General features: G+C 32.9%; 1 protein-coding gene across 1 annotated transcript in view; it reads right to left on the bottom strand.

The window, feature by feature from the left end:
- Positions 1–26,773, bottom strand: part of LOC130895868 (protein O-mannosyl-transferase Tmtc3-like) — a 184,691-nt gene that overhangs the window by 49,457 nt on the left and 108,461 nt on the right. The window contains exons 5-7 of the mRNA XM_057803442.1: positions 25,537–25,652; positions 18,049–18,474; positions 6,285–6,672 (exon numbers count right to left, since the gene is read on the bottom strand). Coding sequence (XP_057659425.1) covers positions 6,285–6,672; positions 18,049–18,474; positions 25,537–25,652 — 930 coding nt within the window. The remainder of the gene's footprint in view (positions 1–6,284; positions 6,673–18,048; positions 18,475–25,536; positions 25,653–26,773) is intronic.

Below are 26,773 nucleotides of genomic sequence, written 5' to 3'. Positions count from 1 at the left end.
GAATGAACAAGTAAAGACAGGCTTATATATTCCGAGTATCAGTTCCGGTATCTCCATACCGGAGTGTAAAACAATGAACAAGATGATCACCTGGTGAATAAAGTTGGGATAACTCCTTTGTTGGGAGAACAACCTATAATAGGATTCGCAAGTCTTCAAGCTATGATCATAAAAAAGTGGGGAGACAAGAGAGAGAACATTTTATGAGATCCGATATTTCAAATATTTGAAGAGATTTTTCTCTCATTCTACCAACTGTACTTAAAAAGTCTTTTAATTCAGCGAAGAAGAGCTCAAGAGGATGGAAAATGGAAAACATCGAAGAAACTCCCGGCAACTCTTGTCGTTTTTGCCAGGAAATACCTTAGAACCTCCTGTATGAGTGCGAGGCTGTCCATTGACAGATGCTGTAGTCCTTACCTTCGTAGAACCAAAAGAGGTAAGCTACCTCCAGATAGGTAGCTCATTTTGTAAAGTCGTTGTTACTGAACAATAGCCCAAAGTATTCAATAGATCAATAGAACAAAAGTACTAACAAAATATACTTTTTTCTTGAGGTAACCCCCTATCATTATCATCTCTTTGTTCCACCATTTATTTAGGAAGATTTCTTCTAAATAAGTTATTGAAGTATAAGATGTTTGTTCATTCTGCTATAACAATAGATACATGCTCACCTTGAAGGATCAGATCTATTGCTTTGGGATATAGAATGACTAATTTGGGAACAACTTAATCTACAGTTTTGTAGGGTTATATTTCCATTTGGTGAAGGAATATACTTATCACACTTATCCACTGTATTATATAAAACAGGACATAAGCTGGTAAATTTTTTGCTTTATAAGTATCATATATCCAACATATCCAATGATAGCCGAAAATATGTGGGTAATCAAGTCCAAAATGTGATCAATTGATTTAGATGCTGATCATTTTCAGATCCTCAGAGTCCCACTGACAACCATATCTTCGTTCATTTGAAGATATTTCTGTGCTAGAAGTGACAAGACTATGATGTGAAAACAGTAATGCTGGAGATATTTCAAGATAGGTGACAGAATTCTTACAATAATTAACTCAGAAGCTCATTGCACCAGCATTCTGTGGAATTAAGATTATTGAATGTAGATGAAATCATAAGCTTCTATGTGAGAACAAAATTAAAATCATCTTGACGCCAGAATATCATCCCAATCCCAGCTCTACAGAGAAATATTTTCTAAAAATATACTTTATCTCACATGAAATTTCCTCTACTTTCTCAAAAAAATCTCAACGAATTCCCCTTTCTATGTTGAACAAATTTAGTATACGAAATTCACCGTAGGGTAAACTATACAGTCATTGGACACCCATTGGTTATTGGACATATTCTACCATAGATGGCAACATATCCCAAAAATATTCATTCACCCAGCTTTCCCGTCAATTACTTAGTGGTCTTTGTATATAATACATCACTCAATAAGTGTGTGACTGATTCAGTCGGAAAAAGTGATGATGGTGAACGTTCTGGTGGTCCAATTAAGGTAGTTACTCCAGAAAACATTGAAAAAAGTCCACAAGTTGGTTATATGTGTTTACAGCTATGCATGAACATTTGATTAAAAACAACAAAGTGTTGATGATTCTGAGCAGTGCTTGGCCATGTTTACAAAAATAAATTAGATTTTTTGCGTCGTTTTGTGACAATGGATGAAATATGGATCCTTCACTTCACCCCGGAATCAAAACGATCATCATTTGAGTGGACTGCAGCCTGTGAACCACATCAGAAGCGTTCAAAGGGACAACGGTCAGCTGGGAAGGTTATGGTTTCAGTATTTAGTGATGCGCATGGAATATTGTTCATCGACTATCTCCAAAAGGGAGAGACAATCAATAGCGAATACTGTATAGAGTTGTGGGATCATTTTAATGCAAAAATCCTATGTCCAAGGAAAGACAACTGTTTCACTAAGACAATGCACCGAGGCCAACTAGTCGATGGCAACGATGGTTAAATAAAATGGAATAAGCAATTGCAGAAACTGGAGCCTATTTTGAGGTAAAAGACAAATACTTCTAAAGCACGGCATCGAGAAGTTTGAAGAAGCGTTGAAATGATTGTATGGCTCTTGAAGAAGATCACATTCACTAATAAAATGGATTTTTGGCAAAAAAATGTATTTTTCTTAGTTAGTCTCACAACTTAGTGATGTTGAACAAAAAGTTTCTACATATAGTATTGAGCAGATGACTGAAGGTAAGTTAAACTAATGAACTTACGTAAATTAACCTAATTATCTAGGGTATTTTTTGGACAATTCTAGTTATTGGACAGGGATATCCTAGCAGCAAAACGTGCTAACAAGAAAAACAGAGAAACAGAAAACTTGCTGTGAATAAAGATGTAAATAGACAAAGAACAAGGAAGAATAAACAGAAAGAGTTAATAAAGTTAATTAATACTTAAAATAAAGCTACCACAATCTCGTCAAAAACCAAGTTTCCACCTGTCACCAAAATGGTATGCCAAATTTGAGTTAAAATTCTAAAAAAAGATGAGATCACTTGCGATTCTGGTAAGAAGTTATTTTACTAATCCTGTATCCCACCAATTCACAATCAACATATTTCAGAATCTATTAGGAATTAACTTGGAAGAAATGAAGTGCATAGATTAGAAGAAGGATAAGTAGAAATTTCTGTAGATACAGAAAAAGATGTCAAAGAAATAGATGAATTATATGAAATGTATATTCGTGAAGCATGAGCCAATTATTAGTGTATAAGTAAAAGGTTAGATATAGGTCATAGATACCAAGATAGAAGATATACCTACTTACTCATTAATACCGTACAAAAGATTGACAATATATTGTCCGATAACTATAAAAATACTGTATATAATTAGTAAACTTAATAGTTGAATTTTGAAAATCAAAATTTTCTCAAGTGTCCAATAATTGTATGGTTTATCCTATGGAAAATTATCAATATCTAAATTTTAAGCGTTAATATTTTTAAATGAGCTTACATGTTGTTTTCGAAATCAGGTTCGTAGAGAGCTTTCAAAATCATGAAAATATAAGTTTTAATGAAAATATAGACCATTCTCAACTTACATGTATATTCAGACTTTAACGTACTTTTAAATTTAGAAATAGACCTAACTGAGCGTTTTCTGTAATTTTCTTCAATAGATACACAAACAATGTTATTCATACCGTCCATATTTGAACCGTAAGTTCAAATTATTACTTCTAGAAACGCATTCTACGGCTCTAATTGGGAATTATGATATCCAGAGTAAAAACAGATAATGAATCAGTTCCCTCGTTATTTGCAGAGTGGAAAGAAAACAAAAACGGTATTATTACATAAAATCGTTTTAATTTTTCACAAAAAAAGGGCGAATGCAAAATTCTAGTATATGTAATCCATCAACTGAAATGCTAAACCTTTTTATTCGAACAGAAGACTAATTACGAAATCCGTTTGATTTTTGGATAAGTTAGGATCGAATATTTATTAACGGCTATTAAGATTAAAGTATCATGTCATTGATATTCATGGGAATGTCGTTTAATACTGATTTAAATCTGAATTCAAATTTTCAAATTTATTATTAGATGAGAGATATTACGGGACAGATAATTTGGAAAATAAGGAGATATTTTATTAGAATGAAAATTCGATTTAAATGGTTTGATGTTCAATCAAAAATTATTGAAACTGTTGAAAGTGATGAACTATAAAATATACTAATCCAATAAAATTATAGTGCGAAGAAATGGAAAAAGAAGTGAAAATTGAAATAAAACGATGAAGACTATAAGAGATAACTAACCACATTAAAACATATGGTGGTATGAGTGGAAGATGAATATCGGACAGAAGTTAGTCTAGCCATTGAAAAACCATGATTTCAAAAACACTCAGAGAAGGAAAACAATATCAAGACATCGAAACAACAGATGGAAAAATAATAGCTCTCATTTTTATTAATTATCTTATCCGGTGCGAAGGTTGACTATTACCAAGGCTATTCTTATCTTGTTTACTGCGATTCTAAGCAGATCAAGATAAGACTCCGAACGACTGGCGTAGGTTGTGCAACCATGAATGCCGTCTTCTCACTGGTCCCCTCTTACTATCCACTTTGCCTTGGACAATCAACTGCAAAAGCCATGTCTTAGTATAGGGCTAAAATACTCCAGTTTCCGTTTTTTATTTCTGTAGAGACGACTTCCTTTTCTTTCTCTTGCCTCTACATAACTTCCACGTTGGTGATGTGCTCCGTCCAGGATATTTTCAAAGTACGCCGAAATATCCACCTTCCAAAGATTCCAGACTTTGTATTATATTATGAGTGATATTTCATTTGTAAGAAAAGTCGAACAAAACAAAAAAGACAGTCTATAAAACCTTATTTGAACCGTTTTTAACATATGGAATTGAAATGAAATCTGGGTTCTTACAAGAGGGACGAAAATATATTGAGATGAAGTACCTGATAGAGCAGTTTTCCAAATATGTAATAAGAATTGAAAAAACTCAAAATAATGAAATTCCTAAGCGAAAAGCAAAAGTGAGAAATCTCAGGAAATGGCTTAATCGAGTTAAGATTAGAGTACACTTGAAAAATAATCAATAAAAAAACAAGGAGTTGACCTATAACACAGGAGACGATGCAATCGCGGGAATGCTGATTGAACCACCAAAGAATTGAAAAAAGACTGTTCCAAACTACTACTGTCCCCGTGATTGACAAGGTTATGAAGAAAATCGTGGATATCCTGGACTGTACCACCGACGTATTCTTGATGCTATAGAGAAATATTCGGATCCTAGGCAATCGAAGGCCGTTGATAGGGTCTAAAGGACACTCTTTTAAATAAACTGAAGGTATGTTGTCTTCACTTATCGAATGGTGTTCGATAGCTTTCTCAAAGACCGATGCATCTAGGAGGTCATCGATGAATAAACTGGAGAAGAGTTTGGGGTTAACGTTGGTATAACAGCATCGCGTCAGCTAGCCCCATTCCTCTGTAAATCAACCATGTACCCCAATCTGATCAATAACTTCGCCGACTGTAGCACACTTGTGTCGTAGTTTAAATTTGCTACCCCAATGACAATGACAACATCAAATTACTACCATCGACACCGATCTTGAAAACAGTCTGAAATTAAGTAGAACTAATATGATTGAGAACAGAACAGAAACATGGAGTCCCCTCAACCTCTCCGCTGCAGCTTCCAATCCTCTACAAGGCCCAGATTTGTCCATTCTTGGAGTATTGTTCGTACATCAGAAGCTCGGCTCCCAAGCATACTCTGAGGATGGTCGCCTCAATATATGAAAAAGGAATTCAATTAATAGATGATTCAAAGTTGACCAAGAACTTGGACAACTTAGAACGGGCGCTAACCTCGCTCTGTGTTACCAATACTAACACGGCCGAAGCTGATACGATGCATGATTCACCCAGAGCAATATTTGCTACTTGACAGGCAGACGTAGCTCATGAACCCTCCTACAGAAGTGATTTTCATCGACGGTCTGATTAAACCAACTAAAGGAAAGTGAACACTATTCATACTTATATATAAGGGTAATTGATTACTTAATTAATTAACACATCTTCAGTTTTTGGAAAAATATTTGAAAAAACAGCCCACTGTAATACTAGAGATTAATTATAGAAAGTGAATGTCTTGTCGGGTTTACAGTTCTCTTTCTAAACACATTTTTATCCTCTGTTCATTTTCAACTTATCACAATTATCGTATTTCATATTTAAATGGAGCTTTTATCCACTTTATTTGAGTTCGTAAAGAAATGACTCGTATTTACATTTATTTTGCTTTCACTCACAACATTGTATTCTACAATGTTTATCTAAACCATTATTGCCTTATAAAAGTGTATACGTAAATATGCGAAGAGTGACAATTTTTATGAGAATTTTTAGAACTTGGAAAGGTCCGATTTAGCGTCTGGATGATGTACTTTTCATTTTTTTATAAGATTTTTATTGTGGTGATCTTTGTCGCTAGACTATCTGGAAACAGTAATTCATTATTTCGTGGTATATTCGTCTAGACAATTCAGTTCATCAATATCTTGTCGATATTAATTATTGATTTTATCGGATCCCGTTAAGAGATACAGAAGAGCAAAATTTAATATTAAGCCTGTCTGTTGGAATTGTTTCTTGAGTGAATAGCTGATTATTTTCCATAAATTCTATATAAGCAATTGAGGAATGATAATAAAAGACTATATAACTCACCCACGTCGTCTTCCTGTACTTTTACAGCAGTCTTAAAAAATTTAAGAGCCTCTTCAAAATTACCTTGGCTCTCAAGTGCATGGCCGACATTATTGAAAAGTTTGGCATTTCTTTGATTCACCCTCAATCCGCTCATAAAGATAGAATGTTCGTTTTCCCAGTCCCAATTCCTCAGGTAGGTTTTTCCACCGTGAGAAACCAATAACAAGCAGAGAAGCAAATAAGCCGGTTTGGTATACCTTCTCTGGGATAATACGTGGAAACCGTATCCAACTAACATACAAAAACCCATTGAAGGCATATAGAGAACACGTTCTGCTACCACGAACCCGACTGGAAAGAATAGATTTGAAGCTGGTATAAATGGAAATACCATCAGTGAAATTCCCTGTAACAATATAAATATAATTTTAAAAATAATTGAAATTAGTATACACTAACTTAATATAAATAATATAGTGCAATATGTACAAACGGGAATTTGTGAAGGGAGGAAAGATTCTTATTTATATTATATTAGTAAAGTTTCAGTGCGTTAAATTACGGAATCACTAGTTGTGATGAAAAAAACATAATTTCTTAAAACAAATTAAGAAAGAAATGTTAAATTCAAATTGATCTTCTGTCGGCCTTGGCTAGAAAGACATTTATTGCGTTTGCATCGTAACTAAGTTGGAATTCTTGAAACCGTTGGCGATATTCATACTGAACACACTGTTTACATCACCACTACACCAACACTCACAATTAGACTGTCTGAAAGTCAAATGTTTACCTTCAGTCTCTGAAGATGATAACTTTGTTATCGAAACGCGCGACATACAGTTTAATTGTGAGTGTTGTTGTAAGCAGTGTATTCAGTATTCAGTATTCAGCAAATCGATCATGGTATTCTTTGTCTAGAAAGTAACACAAATGCATACGTTGATTCGCATCGTACAGATTGCTCAAATCTACTCATAATACTATGAGAAATTACCCATACAATGATCTTGTAGTCTTTCATTTTATAGATGTTTTCATATCTCCTGTTTCTTCTACTAATACACGAACAGTTATGAATTCTTCTTCTTTTTTTTCTCACTGAAAAGGATCTGATACGAGCATTTTTATGATTAGCTTGAATCTATGATTTGAAACATCTATGGAAATATTACTTCAAAATTTTTTATCTTCTATTCGTTACCCTCTAAGTACATTTCTCATTTTCAGGAAGAGCCAGATGTACCACGGTACATTTTCCAATCTCTTTCTCCACACATCCTTTCGCAAACGTTCATCCACCTTTCGCAGATTTTCATCTGCTTTTTGTTTCTGAAGGAAGTAACTACATTATAACCGTAGGTGCAACAGACAATCATCATCAATCCCTTACTCTATCCACTCGTAGAACCTCAACTAGACCGAGGACTCGTTGACCTTAAAGAGGATTGAAGAGGTCCTATAACCGAATATAACCTTATCACGCAAATAGGAATTTAATACGTAACAAGCCAACCAATTAGCTTATGATTAACAAATAGTACAATCACAATGACGAAATTTTCTATAGATATTTTGGGTACGTTTGAGATCAAATTAAATTTCAAAACATTCGTGGTTGTTAGCAAGTTTGTAGAAATCTTTGATTCCAAATAAACCCAAATAAACTCAAAAAAAGATATGCAATGATATTAGATTGAAAGAAAACACGAGAGAGTGTACCTGCAGAAAATATCTTATGTAGATCATGGGATGTTTCATGCACATTATGGCAAGTATCATATAGCGACAACAAGGACTTGTAACATAAGTAATAGTAGTAATATTTGAGAAATTATATTACCTAAAACCCACCTAAGAGTCAGCTGAGGATGAAATAATTTTACCAGAATACAGTGTGTATTTCAATGTCCCGAATATGCTAATTAGTCCCGAGTTGAATTTTCAATTCATACTCTACTTTATCTGTATCAACTTCAAGTATTTCCTGGCTTTAAGGGCAAGATTCAACGAGTCAAAATGTAATCCAAACATTCATGAAAAGAGCGGGGGACTATAAGACGTACATTTTTTCTATTAAATAATCGAAACGTGTACTTTATAACAAATACTCACTCAGAAAAATCTTTTTCAATTTCATTAAAATATCTTTGATGAGATACCATTTAATATTTATAGATCTTCAGACGCTTGAGAAATTACCGCGAATCCTTTGGTTCGTTCTACCTGCATGGTAAGTTATGGTATAATATTATTAGTAATGGGTGACATGTCAATATTAGTCAACAAAAGCTTTTGACAAAGTAATACGAAATTTAAATTAGGCAATGAGTGGCCCTGAAAACAAATGAATCATACCGAAAGGACTAATTAATGATCATCCGTGACCCTTTCCGAGAACATTCTTTTGGAATTTTGAAAAATCGTTCCAAAGCTGTATCTTCGAAGCTTTATAATTTGATGATGGATACTCATCTCTAAATATTCATTCAAGATTTTCTACCACTACCCTATCAAACGTGGGACGGTGGTCAACAATATCATTTTTGCCACTCTAATCATACCCACATAAATTGATTTGAAAAAGATGGTTAAAAATACAATCAAACAGCTCCTACAAAAATAATCATGAGCCAACCACTAGAATTGACACACACGATGATTGAAAAAGAAGTTAGTTAGCTCGGGAGATATCTAGAAAAGCACAGCGCTATTGAAAATGGTATCTGAAGTTTGCCTCAAAGCAAGCTAATTCGAACATATCTTCAAACAGCGTGATTGTAATTGACAACACAATTTGGTATTGTAGGCAGTTAATCAAACTCCGCAAACAATCCAAATCAATATTTCGTAACAATATGTACAGGGATGTCTATAATAATCGTTTTTATTGCCTATAAAAAAGCGTTATGGCATTTTAGTGGACACAAGGAAATTATTGTTTTTTAATGTGATAACATGTTAAGAAAATGAGCAGTTGGTAACTATAAATCAGAAAAAACAATCGAAAATTTCCTTCTAGATTCATTTATATTAATGATTCTTTTTTTGTGCTTATGACGTGCCCAAGTCTATCCTTTCGATTAGACTTTTTATAATCCAGCCCACAAGACCTCAGCCTGCATAGTGTTTCACGTGTAGGTTTCTCTTTCAGATATATGCTGTGTCCGTTTATTGGAGATGGTACATGAATAAGAAGGGTAGAGGAGCTGAATTTGCTGCTTTGTAAGCGTCTCCAAATTTGGGACTGCATGTCCATCTACTTTTTCATAAATGTCGTATGGCTAGGTTAGGTTAGGTAAGTCGTACCACAAGGTCCTAAAAAGAGCTATTTGGGCTTTTTTAACGCTTTTTTGACAAAAATATTGGTGTCTTTATCTTCAGGTGGATTGGCAACCTGCGATAATTGTGTTGTTCAGCTTATATTTGATCTTCCTCGAGCTTTGATTTGGGAGGGGTAATTCGAAGGAATATATAATTATAAATCTTGACAATCACGTACAAAACTGTCGTCGAAATTCCAAATTAATTTTTCGATTGATGCGTCTTGGTAAATGACTTTTATTGGTTAAACAGAAATTGATTTTTATTGAAATTTCGTGTTATAAATCTTATAAGCAATAATTGTTGTTAATGTTCGGTATTTACTGAATTATTTGGAGTTATTACGAATTATCTTGAGTACGTTCAATTGTTTCTCTATGTTCATTTATATTGTTGCTTAATATGTACAGAGAGTCAGTAATTCGAAATAGATCGTCTTCGAAATGTTTCAATGAAAAATCACACAACAAACATCGTTCTAATGATTCCAAATATTTTTCTTTCGAAAAACTTATCTAACAGGAAAAGGTCTCTTTTGAATGGAAAAGTTTAAAAAAAAGATTTAATAAAATAATTCCAGTATAATCCCAGTAAAATGGCGGTGTTACTTGGTTGTCTCATTATTTAAATTGCTGTTAAGAAGAAAATACCCACGAAGACGTTTATTTATTTCACGATGAGAAATAAAAATATATGTCTTGGTCTTCTTCACATGTTATGACCATTGGCTATCATATTGACTATCATTGTTTTATTTACTATAGCGCGGAATAACTGAGTTGTACAAAGATTCTCCAATCACCATGTTAAGCTCCAATATATGCTTCTCCTACCCATTATTTTGCCTTGCATCACCAAGTGAATATCGTACTTTACAGACTTGCGCATCATATAAGTCAACTATTCTAATTTATGTTTCTTATAGTGACAAGTTTTGTTCATGCGCTTAAGAACCTCTGTGATTGTAATTCTATCTTATCTTTGAGATAAGATGGTGAACTCACTTCTCAATTATGCCATAATATGCAGATGAAGGTTAAGATCACGACTGCAAAGAATTTTTTTGAGTTTTATTGCACTTGCTCTCACTTTGGTTATTTTTGCTTGCTATCTGTACGCAATGGTCCTATTTAAGATTCCCAAGTATGTTTATGTTTCTAGTTGGTGTATTCGTACATTATTATCCGTGATTTCTACTCCTGGTACATTAAAGAATGTTTTTGAAAATTATGTTAACTCGTCACTTACAAGTTCTACATTGATCGCATTTTTTTGCTTTATGCTTTTACGAAAGACCACAAAAGTGGACTTGAACCAATTTGGTACTCTGAGGTACCCAAATGATTTCTATAAGGGATATGATGTACATCTTTGCAAATATGTGGGAATCGTGGTGAGAACACCCAAAGGGTGTCGCATTTCCATCACTTTAAGTACTGCAATCAATTTTCGTGAAGCTGTATGCATGATAACTTGGAGTGACGGGTGATACGATGTATGGCAATTTGTAATCTAAGACGTTGCCCACCGAAACAATGCATTTCATTTGAATAATCAATTTTTTCAAATCACAAATTTTTCTATGCAAAATCAATCAATGCTCGATCTATGAAAGTTAACGATTATGCATTTATTTGAATGCTCTTTTCGTGGATGTTATTTTCAATCGGCAAGTGTATAAAGAGTTAATTTCTGAACTACTATGACTAAATATCTCTCTAAAGATATCCGAGCTGCTTGCTTACTTTCATGATTTTAGGGGTGAATGAATGTCAGACCAAATTTCAAAGCTTAGTTCTTTGAGTAACTAAACATCAAAAAAAAAAAAATGAGACAGCCACGATTGAAACAATGGGTGTTGTGGTAGCTTGAATTTGGAAAATTGTAATGAATTTTTTGATATGACATGATTATATAGTTTCAAGCTTAACCCATTACATTCAAATGGTTTCATGCTTTTTTTCAATAATAAAAGATTTTATTCCACATGTATTTATACATATTTTATAATTGTGGCTCTTGGTATTAGTATATTATTTGAGAAAGCTGGTAAAAGTTGTGTTTTCTGAGCAAATAGATCACGACGTCGCCTTTAGGAAGTGAGAATATCGACATTAGTCCAATTATGGGGGCTGGAATGAGCCCCCTATCGTTATTTTTCGTCAAGACCTTCCCATGCAGTGGGTAATTTGGGCACGAGTTACCTTCCTTGGTAGCAAATTCTCCGGAATCGATTTCCCGTTACCCATTTCAATCAATAATCTGCTATCGACAGTAGATAAGGCAAACATTTGAGAGACGCGTTATTCAGAGATACACCATTTGTGAGACCACCGATTGGTTTGGATCTAATAAAAGCGCCCCAGTCGGAACTCTGTTCGCATGTAAAAGCTCCAAAATTACCTCAGTAAATGTGTAAATTAATAAGTTACTTTCTCTGTCCTTACACCATAGTATTATTCATTGAGTAATATTTCGATTAAGAAGAAGTTGATAGTGCTGTCCATTGGCTATTTGATAATATTCTAAGCACAATCGAAATTAGTTTTGAGTATACTTAGTAATATATGAAAAATTAAAAAACATTTGATTGTATACAAATAAAACTTCTCATAATCTTAAATATTTCAGTAAGTGCCGAAGATGAATAACAAAGAACTATTTAAGAATCTATTTGAATGGATTTGAGAGAACTTCATTTCTATTGTAACATTGGAATTTGAGTTCAAAGCGACGGAAGTCAAAGTGTCCAAATACATTTTAATATAATCAAAAATTATGTCCAATCATAGTAAAAGCTTCCGGAATAACAATAAATACTTGTAAAATACTTGCTAGGAATAATTTATTGCAAAATATTTCTAATTAAACCGCTGAGGATACTACAAAATCTTTATAATAGAATCTGAAGGTACAATATTAAAAAGTTGGGAGCTAGAAAGTTTGATTTTAATTTATTTACAGTTCCTCGGTTTTTAAATGAAATTTGTCAAGTTCTTGATTGCGCGCATAATTGGATGAGTCAGAAATTTGTTGGAGAGGATGATTGACATTGAATGAAGAGTTTTATGCCGCCCACGAATTTTATTCAAATAATTTAAAGACGTAGTTTAAATATTAGAATGATTTTTGCAATATAATAATGGGGTCATAGCATTGTACCAAGAAAATCAGTGATAACCTTATAAATAGGGGAGTAGCTTGTAAAATTACCAACCAATAAAGCTGATACGGCCATTCAGGTGTCGAAAATATTACGGTAGGGGCAGAATCTCCGTACACACGTGTCGTGCGCGTATTACTAGTCAATAGTGACCAATGAGCAATCTTATATATTAAAAAAAATGATGATTTCCATTCCGAGTCCGTTCAGGCATTCTACCCAACCGATTTGCTTAATTTTTTTTTTCAATGAAAGGTATTGATGCACTGATCAGCCATCAACCATCGGATTTTATCTAATTTTCACCATTCTCAAGTTATACTCAAATGCGATTTCCCCCATTATGGGAGTTTTTCACATACACACGTTCTATCCTCAATATCTCAGATTCTATTCAAGATAGAGACTTCGTTTTGGTTTAAGAACACTCGCTAAAATACCTTCTTTCTTTTGAGTTTTTGAACACTTGAATCGGTTGAGTTGGAGAGGAGCTAGGCGCGAACATTCAATGTGGAGTTATGGATTTTTGTTGGTTTTTGGCAATTTTTCTACATTCAAAGATCTATATCTCAGGTTCTAATATAGCTAAAGAGTTCGTTTTGGTTTAAGAACACTCGCTGAAACACCTTCTTTCTTTTGAATTTTTGACCACTTAAATCGGGTCTCTATGGAGGTTACTACTGCGAATAGGACATCTACAATGTTCCTCAGTGATCTGTTTTGAAAGCTTTGGATGGTTTCTAAGTTGCTTGCCTTGGCGCATGTCTATAGTTAGATACCATAAATCCATACAGGCTTGATTATCCACTTATAAAGCATAAACTTATTATGTAGAGACAGAATAGAGTTTCTCCCAATCAGCCACAACTTCTTCTATAATTCAGCCCAAATTCTTCTCTTTTCGTTATAACATAAATTTTCCATCTTAATTTGAAATCTAAATTTTTCCTGTGTTTGAGTGTGGTATCCGGTTTTTATTAATTCTGAGTGGAATATGATCTATATTTTTGCTTGTAAAGATACTAGGAAATGATTTAGTATCAATGAGTTTAAATTTCCATCTCTTCGTTCATTCACAGATACGGTGGACAGCAATTTGTAATTTATTGGTTGATGTCATCGCGAAGATGGTTATGGTATTGTTTTCTAACTCTGGAATATCATATGCGTACAGTGATAATACAGAACACCTTACGGTTCTCTAGTCTTAATTTATTTAGGTCGGAATAGGCTTCTTCTTGCTTGATTCTAAAATATCATTCCGATATGTAAGTATGAAGTATATATGATTATTGTTTTGGAAGGAAGATCTTGACTTATCTTCGAAGCCCCCTAGCGAAACCTCATCAAACGCTTTTGCTACATCATAAACATAGTAGTACAAAAGTTTTCCGTTTTCAACGATTTATCTATTATGTTGGTTCTAAAGGATAATTTATCTTTCTTCGATAATTTGATTATAGTCTTTTGAATAGGAATTTTTCAAATAGTTTCGACATAACAAGTAGCAATAAGATAAATCAGTATGGCGATGCTTTATGTGGTGGTTTCCCTAGCTTGGGTAATAAAATTTCCGCAATTTTCCAAAGTCTGGGTACATACTTCAATCTAAAGGCAGCATTTATTCGGTTAGTTAATTCAACTAGGGCTTTTTTCTAGTTGTAAAATTTCTCCAGTAATTAGGTCAAAACTTGGATCTTTTATTTCGGTAATTACTTTATTAGGAGAGAGAGAGAGAGGTCTTGTTGAAAAATCTGAACAGATATTTACCGATGAAATTTTTGGCCATATTGTGGAAGGAACAAATTGCTAAGGAAAATAAGTTAAAACACAACTACTTCGTGACAATTGACGAAACCAAAATTTTGGTACCTTATTTTCTCAGGTAATCATACACTTCCTAGTGGACGAAATTATTGCTAAAAAAGTAATATAACTTTGTGTATAACATGTTTTCAAAAGTACAATAATAAAAATTATGAATAAAACTAACATTACCATTTTAGCTCAAGATAATTTGCAAATAATAAATGTACAAATTAAATTTAAAAAAAAATATCTATAAATTATTACACATTACATTAGCCCAACTTTCTCAAATGAGGACGGTCCTTTATACGGCTTCTGTAGGACTTTTTTGCAATAAATCGATTATTTTGTATTCAGGGAAGCATTATGAATAAATATATGTATAAACAACAATTTTTATAAGAAAAAAATTTGAGCTTTAATGGGTTAAACTTTCATATCCATTATTATTGATGTATACAAAAATTTGTTTTTATAATGATAACATCTTTTTCATTTTGGAATAACAAAACGTAATTTTTAAACCGGAATGCATGTTCTATTGAATTTTTGAGTTTCTATTGAAGTGATTTTACATTCAACGTTGTGGAATTTGACGGACTATGAACAATTTTACTGAACAAACGACCGCTTTCTCTGTCAGTTTATACAACTGTATAAATCAAAGTAAATTATATCTAACGGCGTGGAAGTGTCAGTCTATTTTAGTAAATATCAATAGACCTTGTTTCACTTCAGACAATGAACAAACGCCCCAGTTATAACAAAACTAGGTGTTATTCAGAAAAATGTATTGCATTTAGAAAACCTCAAATGGTTGGGTTGAGGAATGTTTAAAATATAAAAAAATATATTTTAAATTTTCCACTCCCTCTGATTCATCTTTTTCTTAAAATTTTCAATATATTTCTTGTACATTACATTTTTTTTAATAATAGCTTGTAATAGTTTCCAGGTAAAATTGCACCAACTGCATTGCATTTATTTAACCTCATTTTAAATTCTCTTATAAGGTTAATTGTTGCGGCATTCGACTTCGTACCACAAATATAACATTTATTCATTCTTTGTCTCAGTTTTCAGTTAAGACTATGTTGCAAAATGGTGATTTCTTCTCCTGGAGAGTTACATGGGCCGATTCAATCCTGCATCTAATTTCCTCATACGGATCCAGTTTCTTGGCGATGTAGCATCCTAGGTATGGCTTTCGGCTGAATACCATAAATTTTAACATAGCAACATTTATATTCAATCGTTTTATGTCCCACTGCATTAACAGAAAGAGATTTAGAGGCCCGGAAGATTTTCGCACAAAATAGGGACATAATTAGTTCACACCGTTGACCCCTAATTCTTCCTCATATTAAACTTCTCCAAAGACTTCAGAATATAGTTCAAACAACAGTGGAGAAAGGACACATCTTTGTAGAACGCCTCATTGGATTTGACGTTCATCTGTATGTCTTCCATTGACTCGAATGACTGCTTTCGGCCACTACAGGTTCTTAATTATTAGATTATTTGACCTTTTCATAATCAATGAAGCACGTGAAAACATCCTTACGTATGGTTGAATATTTATAATTTGAGATGAGAGTGTGATCCTTAAGAAAATCTGAAGACGAGAATAAACGATTCATGAGTTTCAGAACACAAAAAAGCTTGAAATCAAAACCAATAATATCAAAGTAATACAATCATCTACTGAACTGTGAGTAAAATCATACAGCAACACTTTTCTTTAAGCTCATGGATCAAAATTTTTAAGGAGAAGATAAGGAATAATTGCCATGCATAAATAATATATTTGTCATGCTTTTATGATTAATTTTTAAAGTATTGTAAAGGCACAAGGACGAATATTTTCGACAGATGTTTGGTGTTTTCAAAGACGCCATATCAACTTGTAACAGTTGAAAGGATTTTTCCAAAAATGTGGAATTCCAAACTTTCTAAATTTCCAAACGTTTCCAATTTCACTTTGAGCTTTAAATTTTAAAATTTTTCTCATTAGCCACGAAAATTGTTAACAACGTTAATAATTTATGAACCTTTTTACTGATGAGATATTCCATATTTTATTTATCTGGTGGTTTTGATTTCCACACCTCCTCTCATCAATTGGTCGGGTTTAGCTTCTTTATTCGTTGCGGCTTTACTATAAAGCATTCCAATGTGGTTAGTCATCTTTTTCTCGTGTCTTCTGGAGTCCTATCTTCATTACCTGTCTCTCATTCATTATCCCGGGATTTTTCTTAGGTACTTTATCTCCGCTGCTTGACTTTTGCTTTCTGCAGTGCGTATACCCATCTTCGCTATTATAAATACCTACGTCCTATTTATTTTTGATGTTGTAGTATACATCAGCTGCACATTGTATTCTTGTTGATTTTCTGGGTAACCTATTTTCACTCCTAGAGTATCCTCGTTCACACTAATGACATCATCACTGGTTTTACCTAGTGCTATTATCCTAGATATATTTCGATTAAATTCCACTTTCTTTTCATCCAATTCTTCATTTTACATTTATATGTTTAGAAAATTTTTTCGACTGCACGACATTGTCAGCATATTCTGAGAGATGGATTGGTTCCAAGTTCCAGTACCCAATGTACAATTATGCCAGAGAAGAATGAATCGGTTTTAGCTAAAGAATATACTATAATATTACGAGGATTACTACCTAAGTTTTGACATTTGGTAACGATGTGAATATGTCAAATCTGACATTGCTATCATAAAGTTTGACATTTTTAACAGTGTAAGTGTTGTTTAAAGAAACTGGAGTAAATGTTTTCTCGAAATAACTGGACATTTCTCCACCAGCAATCAATCGCAGAAGACGAATCATTCTCTAACATGATAATGCAAATTCTCACACATTAGTTAAAAAAAACGTTTTTGAATAGTAAAAACATCGAATTGATGGGTCGTAGTCGTACAGACCTTGTTTGGCAGCCAATGATTTCTTCTTACTCTTGCAGATCAAAGATATATTCCTTCTAAGAATATAATTATAATTATACAATTAGCTTCTAAACAAACATCTTTTATGAAAATTTTCTGTATCTTAAGTATTCACAGCCCATTTACTAGTAAAATGTAAAGTTTGATGGATTGAAAGATAATGAACGGCTTTTATTTTTATGAAATTCTGTTCACAATGTCTGTCGATTTCACCTAAAAATTCAATATTGAAGAAAATTTTCATGTTAGGCTGTTTGATGGAAAGACATAAACTAATTACCAACTTCCACATCAATTAAGTATATTTCTCAAAAAGTATATTATGGATTTTGAGAAATTAATTTCAATAAATGAATTGATTGAATTGAACTCAATTCTTTGAGGTTCAAATACACTGAAACGATACAATAATGTCCAATTTGCAAGTCTATTTTTACGGAGAAATATTTTTTCGCTAACAATTTGGAATATGAATAAAACAAAGTTAAATAGTGAAATTATATCGAGCATACTCACCATTAATAGCACAGTACTCTGTAGCTTATTTTCTGTACTGAAAGCTGTTACAAGTACAGCTATCAAAAATGCGTAGGTAGCAATTGTGCCTAGATTTCTGATATCAAAAAAAGACTCTACCAATGGGATTGTGCCCATAGTCCAGTCGCAACACAAATCACAAGGGAATAACAGTAACCACAAATTAACACTAATTAAATAGTGGTATGTTAATTGCCGCGTAGGTGTCGCCGCAACTGATGCGGGGTTGTCAAATCTAGTAAAAACCGGCAATTGGGATCCCATTATCTGGAGTCTGGCTAAAAGGAGACATAGTGTCGTCGAAGCAAGGACTGCAAGTCTTTTTGTAGCTTTTCCAGACCATGGGTAAGGCGACTTGGAGATGATTGCGGTCTTTAACATATATTTGAGCTCAGGAAGGCGGACCTGAAATCAAAATTGACAATTTAATTCCGTTTTTACAGTAAACTTTGATTTGAATATAGCAAGCTAAACTATATTAAGGGTAGAGTTGAAAATATATAAGAGAAGCTTGAGTAAATCAAACAATTTATCTATCTAACTATGCAGATTGAATTTAATTAATTAATTTTGGTCATTGCAATAAAGGCTGTATGATCTGGTGCATTGTCTTGATGAAATAACACTTTTTTCTCAGCCAAATGCAGTTGCAATAAGTTCGTTTGGTACTCGATGTTGAAGTTTTTCCTTTTCTAAGATAGTCAATGAACATTATCCAACGCGCCTCTAGAATGCCATGCCATGAGGTTCCCTGAAAATTCATTGTTTTGAATGTTCTTTTGTTTTGGATGTGAAGTGATGGACCCACGTTTCATCCATGCTTATATGCGGCATTACTTCTGTGAAACATTGACAAACACTGGGAGTAAACGCGGCACCCATCTTGCGCACAGATTTCTCAAGTTCAAAGTTTCAGTTAATCTCTAGAAGCAGCGTAGCTCTGTTGTGATCTAGGCGTTTGAGATCTGCTCGTTTTACTGAACCGAAGGAATAGAAGGGGATGCCATGAAACAATATAGAAGGTAGGGGATTAACTTAATTGCATTAAGACGAAGTGTTTCCAAAATGGGTACTACATTTAGTTAATTTCATCTAGTAGGTCAGCAAAAAATCAAACAAATGTGTTTTATGATTTATTATCACTCCACCTTTCGACAATTTTTAAAGATCAGACAACATCTTAGTTCAATTCAAGGTAACTTCATCTGTAAAACTCATTTTCCTTACAAAAAAAGATTATCTTCCAGATTTTCTTGATATAAAACTAAAATGTCTCATCCTAATATACAAGTTTCAAGTTTAATCATTTTCGTTTATATTAGTGAAATGTCTCCTTCAAAACATCTTTCGGTGCTTTTTATTTCAACGAATTTTGGGAGTTTCAATATTTTTATCACTTTTGCATACTAATCGTAATAAGGTATTTGCATCCACACTATCGAATGCTCTTCCTAAATTGACAAACTTATTGATGATTTGAGAAATTTCATGATGATCGTTAGTGTTTAATGGCGTCCTAATTCTAATTTACGTTAAATATTATTTGATTTGTACAATCTTATCATTGAGAATAACGATAATGACAAGCATTTTGACCAATTATATAAATAATAAACTTGGATCATTATCTACGGATTTTATTGCCAGCATTATTTCATGTCCTATAATCGTCCTATTTTCATTAGGTACCTTCCGTTTATATTACAATACAAACATAAAACTAAGCACAGAACGATTTGTCAACAATCCATAACTAACCGACTGGATTTATTTATTTTCAAGAAACAAATCAAAATAAAATCGATTTCACTGCAAATAGTACTTACGTATACAATTTTAATGCTCTTATAAAGTGAACGCTTTTCGTTGTTGAGTAAATATGAAGAAAAAAAAACTCGTCAGTTTCATGAAACCACAAAAGTTCCATTTCATCCAGAAACATGCACGGTTTGATCTTATTTCTTCATTTTATCAAAAAGTAAACAGGAACTTGTATGAGAGTCAATGGAGGCCGTTACTGTGCCTTAATTAATGATTTTTTGCTCAAAAATATGGATGACACTTATCCGGATGAAGTGTGGTTTCAACAGTAATGAGGCGATTGCAATCATTCAAGCAAAATATGAACAATTGAACCTGTTAATTGATTTACAAGTCTTTGTATGTTGACCCTTCTAAATTATGTCCTGTGGGGGCGGGTAAAGTCTTCTAGTTCAAATTTTTAGTCTCACTCAATATCATAACAAGTATATATTTTCCAATATGAATTGCAGAAGACAGTTATGTGAGGATCAATCAATATTTCATAAATACGCATAAATTAAGAAATGAAAAATAATATTTACTCCCCGTATGAAATTCGGTAAACATCTAACAAACCGTCAGTCCACGTGGACCACGTACTATACTAGTACAAGCTGGAATCAAAGACGGTTTCGTGCTTCACCTTTACCACTTGCGGCAACTTCCTAAGATACCGAATAGTTGTAGTAACAAAGCTCAAATTTTGGCATTTATGCCTGAAAAAAAAATTTCCTATTCCAATCAGCGATCGTACAAAAGACCCAACCAAAAAAAATTGCTCACTGTTATTAAAGGTATGAGAAAATTCATTATACTGAGAAGCTGTGTAAAGAACAGGGTCATACTCTTCTGAGACTACCTCTTGCATATTTAACACTATAGAGTTGATATAGGCAAACGTAAGATCAGAATTAGGAAAATGTAATCACTCTCCAGAACTGAGTAAAGAGGTTGTGGAACTCGTAAAGAAAGTTCTAGCCCCACACCGCCAAGAGCTTTGGAGAAACTGTGTTGAACATGTTATCAAATAATATGAGTATGTGGTAGATATATGGACGATTCTGACTACCATGATTATTCATAAAGATACTTTGGAATTGAAATGTTTTCCTTACTTTTGTTCTATTTGCAAGCAATTCATTTCCCTTTATGGTTTTTGCTTGGAAATTTCGATTTTTAGAAAAAAAAAACGAATGGGTTACAAAAAGGGCTCAGTTCACGTCTGGTACCTTGTTTAAACCAAACACCCTTACAGGCAAGTGCATTTTACTTGTCTATTTACGTTTTATAATTTAATATTCAGTTGTAGCAAGTTAACGAGTTATAATAATGGTTTTTTTCCAAGTTCCAAGTATTTATAAAGATAATAATTTTTTTATAATCTGGTATTGATATTGGAAGAACTATATTACACTACTTTACCAAAAATTACATCCAAATTAAGAAATCTAGTAGATGAAATAGTAAAGATTTTATGTTGTTTTTACCTACGTTAGAATACTAACCACTTTCTTAGAGAGCATACCACATACGTGTGGTTGTTATAGAGAGAAATTGTTGGAAAATGTTTGTAATAATTTCATGACGGAACTTAAGCTTTTGCTCGACAGTTAATTAGAAAGCCTGACTAATTATTAGTGTGGAATCTGAGGACACAAGATATTATAATTAAATTTGTTTGAAGTTCGAAAAGTAGCTCACGAAAAGTTAAAGGTTGTCTATAGTAATAATGAAGACTTTTTACACATGGGAAGAACTCTTTGAAAGTGGAAATGAGTCCGTTAGAACTTGAAACTGTCCGAACGGCCTTCGACTTTTAAAACAGATAAAAATTTGCAGAGAATGGACAAACTTTGTCGTTCAAATAAGCAATTGAGTATTCAAGAGGTTAGTAGAACTTAAAATCACGTACGGATCCGCGCGAAATATTCATTTGCAAATGAAATCGGCAAGAGCCTAATTTTTTCCAAGACTTTTGGATGATAAACAAAAAAGCAAAAAAGTCGCATTCTCGTGGCTCAATATGAATTTTGAAGGACTCAAACGTCTCAAATTATTTTCAAACTTCTAGCATTTACGTTATATCGATGTATGTTTTGTATCTAATACTTTATATTTAATGAAGAAGCTCATTTTAGCCACAATAATTAATTAGACATAGCACGATAATTTCCACGTGAGAATGATTTTTTTTGCATACATTTCAGGCTTGATATGAGATCTTTCTTATTTGACACCAAATATATATCATATGATTAATTTTACTAAGATACTTATCTTCTTCACTTAATTAATTTTATTATGACTATGAAAACGCAACGAATGTTTATATAGAATACGCACCATAGTTTATGTACTTGCACACGCATATTTCACAATTTGAGAAAGTATCTTTACCGAAATTTATGTAAAATTAGATAAGACGCAAAAGTCGTGAATTTATGGCTTTTCATTCGGAGGGCATTGTGTACTATTATATTATAATTTGTGGCATTTTCCTAAGACAAATTTGAATTTTATAATTTTTTTTTATTTTAAATAAGTATTTCAATAGTATGTGGTTTAAATTGTGGGGTTTGAAATTTTATTATGATGGAACTTTTGAATGTCAATCTTAAATAAACTAAATGATACACAGTATATTAATGTATAAATAGATATATCATATTTTATTCACTACTAGATATTATCTAGTTCAATTTTGCTTGGTATCTAAACTATTCTAAACTATTTATATTTGTGTACATGCATCTATATCTATTTTTTCATGTGTTGAATGCAGTTTCTCCAGTTTTAAAGGGTTACATTTTTGATTTCCGTTTTCATCAATTGAATCACACTACTTTTTAAGGTTTCTTATTGTGAGCACGTACATTAGATTTTAATTTATGATGGCCTTCGTCCTTATTCCTTCGCAATTTTATCACAAACGTATTCCTTTGAAAGATTATAACAGTTTCTAACAATTGTTGAACATAGTAACGTTGACACAAAAAGTTTTGTATTCCAATTTTCGAAACTTACCGCGGTTGCATTGCAGTGATAATCCAGCTGGAATCCGAAATATTTTTGGCTTTTGACAACAAATATTCTGTTATCCAACCTTTTTCTGACCCCGCATGTAAAATAGTTATTCTTTTATCTTTATTAGACGGAGCTTTAGTTTAACATTTTTTTGAACCATCAACCCATCCTTTACTGGATGTATCATGGGTGTCGTGGTCTCATCTAGGTAGATTATTGTCCGGTTTTCCAATCTAGCTGTATTCATTTTTTGGATACATACTGTTCGGAGTTTTAGCAAGCGTTGTGTCCAATCTTCTGAATAAAAGCCCCAAATGACGTAAAGTATGTCCATACTTTACATTTCATAGAGATTTTGGCGAATTAAGTCTTCTTGAAAGAAATCAACGCACTTTGGTACACCTATGTCTTTTCGTATTTTTTTTTTGAACTTCACAATTTCCCAAACTATACGTTCAGGTATGCTCGTTGAAGTTTCTATCGATGAAAAGTATTTTTCGTGGTCTCATTTTACCAACTAAAAAATTTCAATTTCAAAAATATCACTTTTTCCTCAACTGGAAAACATTTGGTAGACATTTCAAAATACACACTGTTTCATTGCTCGAACTGAAGTGACACAGACAAAGACGTTGGATCCATAAATAATCCGACTCTGTTAAGATCAGGTATAAATATAATGGGAGAGTCTATTCTATTGCATCTCATATATTAACTGGGCGCTCTCCACTTTTTTATATTGACAAAAATTCTATAATGTCTAGTAATTTATTTTTGTATGGTGTTGTTTATGAAAAAATTTAGTCCTCAGTTTATTTTATTGTAATGTGAGATCAAAAACGTAAACTACATTACCTGAATTTATAATAAAAAATGACGTTGAAGTTAACTTACCACAACATGGAATTTAAATTATACTTGCAAATCTATTCTATCAAATATTGATTGATGTAATAGACTTGATGCAAATTAAATTAAATTAAAATGCACATGCCAATTTGAAACTGGTGTACCACCTGAAATTGATTTATTTATTAATGACGAAGTTGTACATTTGCGCGATTTAGAACATTCCAAATTCAGTTGATTTATAATCTTGTTAGACTACATTCAATTTCGAGGACGAATATGTGTGACTAGCAATATATTTAGCAAGATTTTATAACTGCACGCAAAAATTTATTCCAATGAGACAGTTAACTTTCCAGTTCTACAGAGGAAACGAAATTGTTTTTGCCTCAGTATTGCCCACTAAATAAGACCAATAAACTTATTGTTATGTTACGGTCCTGTTCTATTATGTTAATAGAATCTTGGCGGATACGACTGGTACATTTCTTAGAAGGTCTTTATACGAAGACAATATCTTTGTATTGTTTTTATGCGGCCGTTCTACTGAAGACAATTTCTAAGAAGGCATCCTAGAATCCGAAATATCTAGAAAGCCGTTGGATATAAATAAGCAATAATGTATCAGCCAAAATTAGTGAGTAATTTTATGTCATAAGGAACGTATTGGAATAGTAAAAACCAAACGGTTTATTCAAATGAATTAGTATGTTGAGGATTAGATAATTGTTCAGTATTAAATGTTAGTGGATAGTTCGAGTGAATAGTGACTAGTTTAGTGTATTTAGTGTAAGTGTACAAATACATTTACCTCACTGTTTAAAAACTGTTTGAATAAATGAGAAGAATATTACACAATTAATATCTTTATGTGCCAATTCTCAATGCGAAGCAAAACCAGTATTTACGGTTATAATCAAAGCTCCAAATAAAATTAATTTTGATGATATTCTTTTCTCCCGATTCAGTAAAGTTGACTGATAATTTTTTTTATTGAATTTATTCTATAAACAACACAATATCGTGAAAAGCCGAGCAAACCTTTAAACAACAGGAATCAACACCACACTGGTTGAAGAGTGGTGCCACTGAGTTGGGGCTATGGCATCATGAACCATACCTTTTCTTATATATTGCGATATTAGAAGCGTTCCGCGTATCTTATTCGAAGAGTACAGACCCATACAGCCTCAAATTTTTTCAATATTATCAACTTGACGATTAGTACTTTACGATTATATCACCACAAGAAAGAAGTCAACACCATAGGTGTTAATGATAAAAAAATTCAAGGTTACATCTTCTGCATATTCTAGAATTAATGTAATAGAAATCTGTCTGTTTCTTATGAATATGTCTAAAATAATTGTTTGGTCATCTCATGTATTGGTTTCACTTATATTTGTATACACAGATATTGTAGAAACATATTTTAGGTCGGGGTATTCTTTTTATTTAAGTAGCTTTGTCCTAATGCAGTCCCATTTGTCAAATTGAATCTTGAGTGGATGCATTATCTAGTGTTGGTGAAGCAAAGTTCTTTGAATAATGTAATTTTTAGATAGATTAAATTGATCTCATGATAATTCCAGTTCCTCGCATAGCAACACGAGAATGTCTACATTAAATTTGAGACTAAAATTGAGAACATCTAGTATATATTTTCGCATCTTGTCATTTATATTGTAACAGCTTATATTTTATTCATCGAAAGGCCTATTTTGTTGTATATGGTACACCACTCTTTATACGACATCCGAAATTTACAAAAAGTAATTACGAGAAACTCACCTTTTGAGCAACGAAAATTTCATATGCTGCACAAACTCCAGCCACCGTAATCCCTTGCTCTTTACAGAGCATCGCCGTCGCCATGGAAACCATTGAAAGCATGAGATATTTCCACCCTGGAAACAAAATGCAACACATGAACTATATATAATACACTCATAATGATCTGTGAAGTTTCAGAATTCAACCGAATATAATTTTACAGCATTAAAGATTCATCAGTAATAGTACGAAAGCTTGGAAATGTAAAAGGGTTTTAACTTTCTTGTTATTCATTATCGTTTTATCTCTGAGATAATTTCAAGTTTATAGAAACAACAATCTATTGGTGAAAATGCATTTCCAATATAATTATATACGCACCATTAAACTCAGCTTCGAAACCATAATCACAATAACTAATCAATCGATTATAGAATAGTGAAAAAAAAGGATGATAAACTCAATCGTAATGAACATTAGAGAATGCCGCAAATAATTTGAACACAATAAAGCAGATGATGGGTTAGGATGAACAAAATTAACGAATTATCAAATGTGACGTAGGATATGTGTATAAGAAAAAATTCTTATGTTGCGGTCCCACTCATATTAATTGGATAAAAAATCTATAAATTTGAAAATAGAATTCAAAGAGCAAACTTGCAACTTCTGCATAAACTTAACCAAAAACATAAATTAAACTTTGGTGAGAATGAATGCAGTCTTTGCAATTGACGCCTAGTACCGGATAGACTTCACTCCAAACCCCTAGCATCGGACAGTTTTAAAACATTTGACAACAATCACATATGTAGGTGTTTGAACGTTCTGGAAAGTCAGCACACGCTTCATAAGCCCACTCACGGCAACTGGAGCATTGTATCCATTTCTCGTCTTTGTCTTCAAAGCATACTACGCAAGTAGTTTTTTCTGATTACTATGACTCAGTTTGTTTTTTCTTAACTTTATTTGGCTTCCACTACTTTGGCTTGCTTTCTCTTTTTTCCAATGGCTTTTCCAATTTTGTTTTCGTCCCCTTCCTCTTCTATTGCAGTTTTAAAGTTTTTTAAAGTTTTTATTTTTTCTTTTCCTCTTTCGCGTTTTTTTTGGACAGGTTGAATAATATCTGTATCACGACTAGTCGATGGCCTGGGAATGCTTTTATTTCATTGATAAAATATTGATGCCTCATGGTCTTGCTAACATTCTGATCAAAGCTCGTCGATGGTGGTTTGGGACTGCTGGTGGGTGTTTA

Source organism: Diorhabda carinulata, chromosome 6, assembly GCF_026250575.1.
Source record: "Diorhabda carinulata isolate Delta chromosome 6, icDioCari1.1, whole genome shotgun sequence".
In the NCBI taxonomy this organism is placed as follows: Eukaryota; Metazoa; Arthropoda; class Insecta; order Coleoptera; family Chrysomelidae; genus Diorhabda; species Diorhabda carinulata.
Note: the sequence above shows the minus strand (reverse complement) of the source record. Positions and strands in the feature narration are given on the sequence as shown.